The sequence below is a fragment of the Balaenoptera physalus genome (genome assembly GCF_965194825.1).
Source record: "Balaenoptera physalus genome assembly, chromosome: 7".
Taxonomy (NCBI): Eukaryota; Metazoa; Chordata; class Mammalia; order Artiodactyla; family Balaenopteridae; genus Balaenoptera; species Balaenoptera physalus.
In genome coordinates this window covers 82,172,989-82,185,654 of record NC_138886.1, presented here as the reverse complement: position 1 = coordinate 82,185,654, position 12,666 = coordinate 82,172,989, and the positions used below count along the sequence as shown (strand labels likewise).

The 12,666-nt window shown below is 39.8% G+C and overlaps 1 protein-coding gene across 3 annotated transcripts in view; it reads left to right on the top strand.

The window, feature by feature from the left end:
* Nucleotides 1-12,666, top strand: part of FRMD3 (FERM domain containing 3) — a 321,116-nt gene that overhangs the window by 146,041 nt on the left and 162,409 nt on the right. For all 3 annotated transcript variants that reach the window (XM_082469725.1, XM_082469724.1, XM_082469723.1), the window contains one exon: nt 11,640-11,744. In XM_082469725.1, the coding sequence (XP_082325851.1) occupies nt 11,640-11,744 (105 nt within the window). The remainder of the gene's footprint in view (nt 1-11,639; nt 11,745-12,666) is intronic.

The following is a 12,666-nucleotide window of genomic DNA, read 5'->3' as shown; positions in this document are numbered from 1 at the left end:
GCAATATAATAGGTAGCCTTTTCACACTAGCTTCTTTCACTTAACAATATGCATTTAAGATTCCTTCATTTTTCATGGCGTAAAAGCTAATTTCTTTTTATCACTGAATAATATCCTATTATATGGATGTACCAGTTTGTTTATCCATTTACCTATTGAAGGACATCTTGGTTGCTTCCAGTTTTTGGCAGTTATGAATAAAGCTGCTATAAACACTTGTGTACACGTTTTTGTGTGGACATAAGTTTTTGACTCATTTGGGTAAATACCTAGGAGCAAAATTACTGGATTGAGCTTACATTTAACTTTGTAAGAAATAGCCAAACTGTCTTTAAAAGTGGCTGTACCATTTTATATTTCCACCAGGAGTGAATGAGAGTTCCTGTTGCTCCACATTCTTTTTTTTTTTTTTTTAAACATCTTTATTGAAGTATAATTGCTTTACAATGGTGTGTTAGTTTCTGCTTTATAACAAAGTGAATCAGTTATACATATACATATGTTCCCATATCTCTTCCCTCTTGCATCTCCCTCCCTCCCACCCTCCCTATCCCACCCCTCTAGCGAGAAGAAAAAGAAATAAAAGGAATCCAAATCGGAAAAGAAGAAGTAAAGCTGTCACTGTTTGCAGATGACATGATACTATACATAGAGGATCCTAAAGATGCTACCAGAAAACTACTAGAGCTAATCAATGAATTTGGTAAAGTAGCAGGATACAAAATTAATGCACAGAAATCTCTTGCATTCCTATACACTAATGATGAAAAATCTGAAAGTGAAATTAAGAAAACACTCCTGTTTACCAATGCAACAAAAAGAATAAAATATCTAGGAATAAACCTACCTAAGGAGACGAAAGACCTGTATGCAGAAAATTATAGGACACTGATGAAAGAAATTAAAGATGATACAATTAGATAGAGAGATATACCATGTTCTTGGATTGGAAGAATCAACATTGTGAAAATGACTCTACTACCCAAAGCAATCTACAGATTCAATGCAATCCCTATCAAACTACCACTGGCATTTTTCACAGAACTAGAACAAAAAATTTCACAATTTGTATGGAAACACAAAAGACCCTGAATAGCCAAAGCAATCTTGAGAAAGAAAAACGTAGCTGGAGGAATCAGGCTCCCTGACTTCAGACTATATTACAAAGCTACAGTAATCAAGACAGTTTGGTACTGCTCCACATTCTTGTCAGCATTCGGTGTTGTCAGTGTTTTGGATTTTAGCCATCTAATAGGTGTGTGGTGGTATTGCATTGTTGTTTTAATTTGCAAGTCCCTAATGACATACAATGTGGAGCATCTTTTCATGTGTTATTTGCTGTCTGTTTATCTTCTTTGGTGAAGTGTCTGTTAAGATCTTTTGCCCACTTTTAAATTGAGTTGTTTGTATCATATTGCTGAATTATAAGAGTGCTTTGTATATTTTTGGATACAAGTCCTTTGTCAGATATGTGTTTTGCAAACACTTTCTCCAAGTCTATGGCTTATTTTTTCATTCTCTTAACAGTTTCTTTTGCATAGCAGATGTTTTAAATTTTAATGAAGGCCAACTTATCAATTTCTTCTGTCACAGATCATGCTTTTTGGATTGTATCTAAAAAGCCATTACAAACTCAGGTCACCTAGATTTTGTCCTGTGTTTTCTTCTAGAGGTTTTATAGTTTTGTGGTTTACATTTAGGTCTATAATCCATTTTGAGTTAATTTTTGTGAAGGATGTAAGGTCTGTGTCCAGATTCTTTTTTTTTTTTTGCATGTGTGTTTCTAGTTGTTCAGCACTGTTTGTTGAAAAGACTGTCCTTTCTCAATTGAATTGTCTTTGCTCCTTTGTCAAAGATTAGTTGACTTTATTTGTGTGGGACTATTTCTGGGCTCTGTTGGTGTGGGCTTTCAATTCTGGTTTTTGCTTTATTTGTCAATTCTCCTACCAGTACCACACTGTCTTGATCACTGAAACTTTGTAGTTAGTCTTGGAGTTGGGTAGTGTCAGTCCTCTGACTTTGTTCTTCACCAATATTGTACTGGCTATTCTGGATATTTTCATCTTTCTGTAAAAATATTAGAATCAGACTGTTGATATACACAAAGTAACTGCTGAGATTTTGATTGGGCTTGCATTGAATTTGTAGATCAAGTTGGGAGGAACTGACATCTTGACAATATTGAGTCTTATCTACATTAACATGGAATATCTCTCCATTTAGTTAGATCTTCTTTTGTTTCTTTCATCTGAATTTTGTAGGTTTCCTCACATAAATTTTGTACACATTTGTACCTAAGTATTTAATGGTTTTGGTGCTAATGTGAGTGGTTTTAATTTCAACTTCCAATTGTTCTTTGCTAATATATAGGAAAACAATTCACTTTTGTATATTTAGCTTTGTATCCTGCAACCTTGCTATAATCACTTATTAGTTCCAGGAAATTTTTTTTTTTTTGTCTATTCTTTTGGATTTTCTACATAGATGATCACTTAATCTTCAAATAAAGACAGTTTTATTCCTTCCTTCCCAATCTTTTATTTCCTTCTTATCTTACTGCATTAACTAGAACTTTCAGCATGTTGTCAAATAGAAGTAGTGAGAGGGGACATCCTTGCCTTGTTCTCGATCTTAGTGAAGAAGCATCCAGTTTCTCACCATTGAGTACGATGTTAGCTGTAGGTTTAAAGCATCTAGTTTTTCTCCATTAAGTATGATGTTAGCTATAAGATGTTCTTTATCAAGTTAACCATCTTATTTCTTTTTAATCATTGGCTATAATAACCAAATCAAGCAGACCTGTGTTTAAATACTGACTCTGCTACTTTCTAGTTGTGTTGACCTTGAGTAAGTTAATTAGGCTCTCTGAGCCTTTGAGTCCTCAGTGTGAGATCTTTTTTAAAAAACATTTTTCAAAATTGTGGAAAGGTTTGGAGTTGGAAAACCCTAAAATTATTCAGAGGTGAGTGCCTTCAAGAATTGGGCTTGGCAATGGCACTACACCCTGATATAGGAAGAAGAATAAAAGATGCGGAAGGAAGAACCTTTTGAGTACTGAGCAGTGGCAGAAATTGCTAAGAACAGCTGACACGTCAAATATGATTCCCCAAACATTGGGATGGATCTGTGTGCCAATTGGAATAGAAACGGCCCTCTGATTGAGCACAGACACAAGCCATCCTTTAGGATGAAAGCTGTGGAACACTGGAGAGGTAACCAAGGTGGAAAACACCCAGAAGAAAAACAAAGAGATGGAAACATTACTTATTCCAAACCACTCTGCCTGCTTAGTCATATGACACTCCTTCAGAAGACACCACTCAGGACTCAGGCAATGGATTGGCCAACCCATTCTGGCTGCTTTACCTTCTGTGGATGCACTGTTTCTTTGTCTTTCTTCCATAGGGCCCCTTTATCTTCCCCAGCCTTGATACTACTAAGCCTCTAGCTGTGAGGATGGCAGTCTATTTCTGTCTCCTCAGAGTGTGTACAGGCTACCATAGAGCTGAGATGGGCAGTTGGTTTTGACTTTCTACCAAAGACCCTGGTGGGTCTAGGTGACCACTTGTGTCTTGCCTGTATTTTTTTAGCCAGATACTTTCAGGAAATTATTGGTTTTTCCCCCCAGTAAATGTCTGGCTTTGGTAGTTGTTTTGCTATTTTCTAGCTTTTCGGTCACTGCTACAGTCATAACCATGCCTTCCCTTCCCCCACCTTATGAATATGTATTGTCCACAAAAATGCCTTTAATTGATCTAGCCTATATTTTCCTAATTATCTTAGCCGTAATATACTGATTATTACTATAAAGCAGATGTGTATTCAGAATTAGGTGCTCCAGCTTCTTGAAACCTTGGTTTTACCTTTCATACATCTGAAAATATTTGAATAACACAAATCAAAACAACTTTTAATTTCTGTGTGAGAACCACAGATTGAACCATGAGAGATCCCGCTATTCTTCTTTTCCTTTACATTTCTCCCCATTTTAAAAGCTTTAATATTACTTCTTTCCTCACTGTCTGAGGATGATGCAATTTTCTGAATATAGGTCACAGCCAAATATTAAATACCAGTTACTGGCTGCAATGGGAAGGAACAATTAACAAAGTGAAATATCACTTGCTATTTAAATTCCAATTATAAAAGCTAATTTATTTCTAAAGAGATGCTCTGTTTTGGTTAAAGCTGTGGTGCCCACCATAACAAAAAGTATGAATTTACATAAATATGCTTGAATTTTTTAAGCACAGATATAAACAGAGCATTTTTATATTATTCAATCAAGCCATAATCTTTCTTAAATTAACAAATGCTTATTCTTCACAATAGAAGCAGAACTACTTAGTTTGCCAGTTTCTCATTACTATTATTTGTTCATCTGCCAATGAAGGTGAATGGATTGAGGCCCTTAATTCATGCAAGAAATGCAACCACCTGTCCCTAGAAGACATGCTCCTGGCAGCAAAATGAGTATTCAATTGCTGTTTCAGGCCTTATAATTGTCTAGAGGCCCCACTTGGAGTTTCTAGGTATCCAGATGGGAATTGGATTCTTCCTTCCCAGGTAGAAGACTTAGCAGAGACTGACAAGTCTGCTCTTCTTAGATGTGCATCCATGGGGACTGCCCCTTTTCAAGAGCAACTCCTGTAAGCATAGAGTGCCAAACAAAAGGGCCCTTTAAACAAGAACCTCACAACCTTTATTACTAAAAAACTAGGTCTGGCAGCAGCCCCACTTCTGTTTGTCAGAGGGGGTTCCTGGGGGCACAGTACCAGCCCCAAAATGAACTGTTTCCAGCGTCCTGGTCTGTGCTCTCATTCTTCAGACCATTGCCTGCTCCCCTCATCTCAGTGATCCTCCCTGAAGTCTGGTCTGTGTTGGACCCTTCTTCCCTCAAAGATCCTAGGATTTCAGTGGCTGGATGGCCTCAGAGGGCAACTCAAAGCTGTGCCCACTGAGGACTTTTTCTGGCTGTGAGGGTGCTTCTGAGCAGTTCCAAGGAAAACTCTTACAAGGAACCCTTTTGAAAGCCTCTAGTTTGCCTCAGGTCAGGGTTGTAAACTCAAATTTCTCTGGGGATCAGGGAAGTAAGGGAAGTGGAAGATGTGGAAGATGATAGAACGGATGCAAGACCCCCAACTCCCCCCACCCCCACCGCCAGAAGGGGCAGCCAATCCTGAGCTCAGCAGACCTTCATGGCCTAGTTTCCAGACCCTCCGCCTTTTCAAGAGCAGCCATCATCCAGATTTCATGTGCAGTCTCCCAATTTAAAGATACAAAAACACCGTGCTGGCCAAATAGAACCTGTTGGTAGATGGACTTAGCTCTCTGGTTCATTAGTCAATAACCTCTAATTGTGTTTCACACCAGCACTATCGTCCTCTCTGTGCTCTCCTACTTGGCCTGAGGCACTGGTTTACCCTCTCTCCAGAGTCAACATTTTGGGTGCAACAAGCAGAAAAATCAACTTGTACTGGCTGAAAAAACAAGGAATTTTGTTGGCATCCCTGGAAGTTCACACTTAGGGTGAGCTTCATGATTGATAATCTGGAAACACAAGCTCCACTTTCCTTGTAAATATTTTGGCTCCACCCAGTGATACCTTCATCCCCAAGCTGGTTTCAAAATGGCTGCAGCAGTTCAAGGCCTCACGCCTTTATGTCACATCATCCAGAGAGAACAGAAAGTCTCTTCCATAAGCTCTTTCAGAAGAGTAAACAAGAGCGGTCCCAGAAAACATGGTCAATTGCTCCTCATGTCTCATTGGCCTAAACTAGGTCATGTGTCCTTTCCTGAGCCAATCAGACAAGAGGGATGAGATTACCCTTATACCAGCTGAGCTTGAGCCCTGGAGGTAAGGGTGGGTTATAGTTTCCTGAGGCTTATGGGCTTTGCGTCTACCTGTGTGTATATGTATGTATTAGGTGTGGGCACACATATGTGCATACTTGAACAAAATCTGGGTTCTATTAGGAAAGACAAAGGGGTGTATGGATGCTGGGCAATTAACCAATGACGTCTATGATAATGTGGTTTGTATTTTATAAAACTGCGTCTCTCTAGGTCTGGTGTGGTGGTTGATAACCCAGTGCTTCTTCCTGCCAGTGTCCAAATTCTAGTAATTGGGGCACTTGATACTGTTCCCAAATCCTCATGTTGTTGTTTTTCTTCTGTCTCCACATAGAGAATAGGGGTCAGATAGGCAAATTGAGTTCCTACAACTGCTTGGGCACTGTGTTGGACCTGGGTTTGACACACTTACAAACAAACTTAACTTTTCTGTGTCCATTTAAAAAATCTGTAACATGGGGAGGACATGAATTACCTCAGTGTGTTATCCAGAGGTTAAATGCAAGTATGTAACACAGTTCTTGGTGTACAGTGTTTAATATATAGTAATTATCATTATTATGTTGAAACCTTCATTCCTGAAGTTACCTTTTCAAACTCTAAGTGTTGGTTTATAGCAACACATTAAGTATTTTGGGGGTTGGTACTCTTTTCCTCATTTAACCAATATGTAAAAGGTATCAAAATGTCTTGAATATATATATATGTATATGTATATATGTATGTATAACTGAATCACTTTGCCGTACACCTGAAACTAACACAACACTATAAATCAACTATATTTCAATAAAAGTTTTAAAAATTTTTACATAAAAAAGGAATACTTCCAGCTAAACAAATAAACATCTTGACCTAGAGTTTTAATAATTAAGGATTAAAATCTGCCATACGTTTTCATTGAAGACAAGCCATGGCTGACTTAGCCAGTTGATTTTGCTTGTTCTTTTTCTTTAAGCACAAATTTATTGTTATTTTAACTTTGCCATTGAACCAGGGAGTTGAAGTAAATGCATCACCAGCAATTGGCTGCAAGAGGAGTTAAGCAAAAATAATGAGTTCTTTGTCTCTTTGTTCACTTTTTCATCCACAGAAGCCAGTTCTGGGAGGTCAACACTATTCCTCTTAACTTCTTTGTATCTTGATCTATGAAACTGGAGACAAAGATTTAAGATTACGATAATTCTTAATATTATTAATAATGACATCTTACATTGGTATAGTGCTTTGCAGTTTGCAAGAATGCTTTCACATTTTACAAACCACAGGGTTTTAAGGTCTGTGAGATTATAAATTGTGGTTTGCTCACTATTTTTCTCTAATTCCTATCCCAATGCCTGCTGTATAATAGATGCTTAACAAATATGTGAATGAGCCTCAAAATAATCTGGTGGGGTAGATTTGGAAGTTATCATTGTTATTCCCCTTTCATACAAGAAGCAACTAACCCTCAGAGATTTCATGACTTGCTTAAGGCTTTCTAATACATGCTTTGGGGTGGGGAGGAGAGATGGGATTTTCTGAAAAATAGTCTGGTTTGTGATTACAAGAATTAGTTTCCTTTCCAGTCTGTGGGAGAGAACGCTAAGAGAATGTGGGATCATTGCAAGGAGTTCAGAGATCCACACGCATACCAAGAATTGTCCACAAAAACTGGACAAAGAAGATGGAGAGAGGGCCTAGCCCCCTTCATACTTTGAGGTTTCTGGGGTAAAGAAATCCCAAACCAAACCCTCAAACATGGCAGCCCAGTTTAGATCAGCACATCAAACTGTCTGTGGTGAGAAACTAGAACTAGATCTTGTTCCCCCAATCTGATTTGGACTAATACTTGTAGAAAACACAATAAAATAAATTACTCTTAACTTCTCCACTTATGGAAGACTGGTAACAAAGATTTTACATTCCAGCACTGTCCACAGACCACACCTTGGCTAGATTGGTTTAGATTTTTAACACATTAAAAATATTACAACTATATTTACAATATTTTAATATAGTCTTTATAAAAATATCAATTCACAGTGCACTATAGGTGGTGAGAGCCAGTATTGGGACACCAGTTTAACTATGGTGAACAAATTATTCTTTCAACCCTGAGATTGTATAACCTCATTTAGAGATGGCATCAAAAGTCTATATTTCTGGAATCTAAAAAAAAAAAGGTTATGAAGAACCTAGGGGCAGGATGGGAATAAAGATGCAGACCTACTAGAGAATGGACTTGAGGACATGGGGAGGGGGAAGGGTAAGCTGGGACAAAGAGAGTGGCATGGACATATATACACTACCAAATGTAAAATAGATAGCTAGTGGGAAGCAGCCACGTAGCACAGGGAGATCATCTTGGTGCTTTGTGACCACCTAGGGGGTGGGATAGGGAGGGTGGGAGGGAGGGAGATGCAAGAGGGAAGAGATGTGGGGATATATGTATATGTATAACTGATTCACTTTGTTATAAAGCAGAAACTAACACACCATTGTAAAGCAATTATACTCCAATAAAGATGTTTAAAAAAAAAAGTCTATATTTCAGGCACTTTCTTGAGGCATAACATCCAGCTGACTCCTGTAGGAGGCCCTGCTCACACATTTGTGCCCTATTGTTTTCCACATGTGTGAAATGCTATTGTGATTAATAAAACACAACTTGGGTAATAGCTCTAAGGAAGTTATATTAGCTATTTGATTTTTCTTCCCTCTTCAGTTGGTACTGGAAATATAACTAATATCTTGTCGGAGAATCAACAAATTTTTGACATTAAAAAGAAGTCCTTATACTTGAAATCTTTGGTTAGCACTTCTCCATGTACACCTTGATGGATCAGGGTGAAAGTTGGCTAATTGTACTAAGTTTGAGGAGTCTCTAACATGAGAACTGTGTTTTCTTACCCGAGGCTCGCTGTTAGTTTCCAGAACCCAGATTTTTCATGAGAGAAAGCAGTGCCCCATTTATTCATTCGATCACACTCAGTGTGCCAGTTACTGGCTTAGGTAGCAGGATAGGGTGTGAACAATGGCCTCTCCCCTCAGAAACACCAGGAGGAAGTGAGTGGAGGGTTTGGGTTAGTTCAACAGAGTTCCAGCAGTTGGAGGTAGGGGGAAGAACCAGTGCTCACCCCCAAGCTCCTTCCCTGAAGTGAGACGTGTGAGGCTGGCAGCTGGACTTCTGCACCCTCACATAACATACCTGAACAAACTCTTCCAACTCTTGGTACTGGGCCTGGGTGGCCTTTTGTTTAGTGCAAGAGCTGGGCTTAACGCACAGAAATGATAATGATAGGTACTTACATGACTTAAGAACATTGTCCAGCTCTCCAGGCAGGAGTGGAACAGAGCAGAATGTGAGGCTGTAAACTGGCTTCCTTGGCACGAAGCAGTGACATAGAGCATCTCGAGATGATGAGGTTGGATGGCAGCCTGCAGATTCAGTGGCAGTTTGTGTTCTGTAGACTGGAAAAACCTTTGATTTTTCTGAGTTGAGGAATGGACAATTCTCAAGGGAAAATGGGCATTTTTCCTAGTGGGATCTGGAGACAGGTACAATTTTTGCACTTTTCCCATGCTGGGAAAATTCCTCTAGACCAATGCTTCTCAAACTTGCATGAGCATATGAATAACTGAGGGAAATGAAGGTTAGGTTAGGTTGGTCTGGGACAGTGCCTGAAATTCTGTGTTTCCAACAAGCTCCCTCCCGGGTGATGCTGAATTTGCTACAGTATTGCTGGACTGAGGGTGGTGCTCTGAGGAGCAGAGACCTGGAACCAACCTGGGGGCCTGGACCCATGGGAACTGGCCTCACCTGCTTTTTGCTGAAGGCATTGATCCCTGTTTCAGACGCAGTTGTATTTATCCAGTCACTACATTGTCTGCTGTGCTGTTTCCTTCTCTCAAGGATCTTAGGTAGTCTGAGATATTGCTGTAGAGTATATATTGGTTGCTGTGTTTAATCATTTAAAAAAAGAATCTTTGTTGTGCTTCGGAGTACTACATCTTCTTCAGGGCACAGTAGCTGTCATACACAATCAAGGTCCCACGTCATTACAAGGCATTACCTTAACCCACGTGTCTTGTTGGGGGTAGTCCACCATAGTAAATTCTGCTTTGGAGAGCTTGGCAATCCAATCATAAAATGATGAACTCATGTGTTATGTTCAGTGATTTGATCCTGCAGCAGCCTCTAAGATGGATGGGTTGCAGAATAAATCTATGAAAGGAACTATATCCATTGATTATATTCTGAACGTTGAATTTAGCTGTCATCAGATATAGCTTGTTGTTTGAGCCTTCTGGGTTAAAAACAATTACAGAAATCTAAAAACAAGTTCCATTTTGATGTTTTGTTCCTTGTGAGCTACGTCAAATGGGTTCTTTTATAAAGAAAGTAAAGGTTCAAAACTCATCCAAAATTACACTCAAAAGTGATTTCAGGAAAATGGAGGCTTCATATCACAGTATGTGTTTATAAGCCCCAGTCCTTTGTTCAGTGTGGTACATCCCAGGCCAGTGAATGACTTTTTCATCAACTTCCCAAGCTGGTGGTAGTGGTTTCTAAAGAAAAGATAATCACATAGCATAGACCAAACTGATCTTCCAAAATTATTTTTAGTGGATTGGAAGAGTGGCTTCATGTAATGTCTCTGATTTCTTCATTTATTTTTGTAGGTCACATTCCATCCCTAAAACATTCCATGGGTCTGTCAGCAACTTTGATTGAAGCAGAAAGTTATCAAGTGTCCTGATGAGGGCTTGGAAGGGTCTTTGCTCTTAAGGAGTTTTGTTGTAATGGTATTTATCTTAATCAGATTTGGCTAATACTTCTCTTACTCATAGAGTTTTAGAAGGAAAAATAATCTAGCCAACTTAGAAATCTAGTCCAACCAACTCATTTTACTGATGTGGAACCAGCTGGGGAGTTTGCTCAAGGTCACCCAGACCTGTCTCTGAATCCCAGTCCTCGACTCCCCACCCCAGTCTACCTCAGTGCCTTTCTGTGTTGATTATGGGTGTGATATGGAGGCTGTGAGGCCTGAGGCAGCAAGTTTTCCACCTTTCCTGGTGGGAGTTGGGGTGTTCTATCTGATACATTCATTGCATTTCCATACCATCCAGACCCTGTGTTCTAGCAGAGTCACAGTAGATTAACCAATGTTCCAGAGAGGCAAAGTGGCATGGAGCCTGGATTCTGTAGCCTGGTGACCTGGGTCAAATCCTACTTTGCTCTGTGCATGTTGTGTGACTTTGGGTAAGCCACTGAGCCTCTCTTCAGATATAAAATGGGGACCTTCCTTGCAGGATTGTTGTGAGGACTGAATGAGCAGTTAAAGCAAGCAGCCAGGTGCATTGTATTTGGAATTGTGTGTGGTTTTACAAACTGTGGATGTCTACTAGGTATTGAGTTGTGAAATCAGTGTTCTGAATCATAAATAGCATTAGAAAAATTAAATGGCATACACTAGAATAAAATAGAACATAGTAGAGTGTGTTGCACCTAGGCAGGGTATTGTTTGGTATCCTTTTGGTTCCCCTTTTTGGTGTTCCTTTGGTTTTGTGTGTGTGTGTGTGTGTGTGTGTGTGTGTGTGTGTGTGTGTGTGTAATGGCTCGCAGTATAAAATGAATTTCTCACTGTGGATTGCAGTTAAGAGTTTGGAAGCTCCTGCTCCAGAGAGCAGGGTGAGTGAATTCATCTGTCTTAGCACAGACCTATTGGAGTGAATGAGGCACATTTTAGACATGAATGTACAAGGCAAACTCTGGCTGAAACATAAATGTGCTTCCTTTGCAGAGGGAGACCAAAGGGCAGTTTCTTATTGACCACATCTGCAACTACTACAGCTTGCTGGAGAAGGACTACTTCGGCATTCGTTTTGTGGACCCAGAGAAGCAGCGGGTAAGAGCTGACCACTATCTGGACCCATTTGGGGGGGTCACTCAGGCTTTGGGGTGCTGAATAGGTTCTTCTCAGAGCAGTTGTGGTGCACTTGTTCTCATGGTTATTGATCACATGAAACTTACCAGCCTGGGTATGTGTGTGCACACGCACGCGTGTGTGTGCGTGTAATTGTGTATAAGAATCTGGCACTGTTCTCACTGGACTGAATGAGACAGGGGGAAGGGAAACTTAACATTAGGGCTTTCCAGAAAGCTACTCCCACCTGGTTGAAGAGAGAATGTTCTTGTGACCTTTGAACCCAGAGTTTGCCATAGCTTCTCAAATAGTGGCTACATAAAATCTCATTATAGAGAAAATCCACCCCTCACTATAAAAAGTTATTAGTAGAGAGAGGAACAAGGGGGTGACTGTTTTAATGGCATGAGGTTTTCTTTTGGGGGTGATGAAAGTGTTTGAAACTTGATATAGGTGATAGATATACAACATTGTGAGTGTACTAAATGCCATTGAAGTGTACACTTTAAAATGGTTAATTTTATGTTATGTTAATTTTACCTCATTTTTAAAAAAAGCTTTGGCAGATGATGGGTTAAGATACTTTGCAAGCTGCTCCTTGGGCACCACTAAATTTGACAGCCTCCATTGTATTCCTGCTCCTGGACACACCTATCCTTCCTGGTCTCTGTTGATGCATAAGAGTGAGCGGGGGAGTCTTGGCTTTTGAGCCAGTGTACCAGCCTAAGAGTGTTCGGGTATGGCATGTGCTGAACTCACAGTGATGTGTGTCCCTCACATCAAAAGACCTCAGGAATCTCCATCCCAGCTCCTACCACCTAGCGTTTCTCATTCCTCAACCCTACTGTGGGGCCCAGCTATGGATTAAAAGGCCCTGTACCTGCTCCAGCCTGTGTTTCTTACC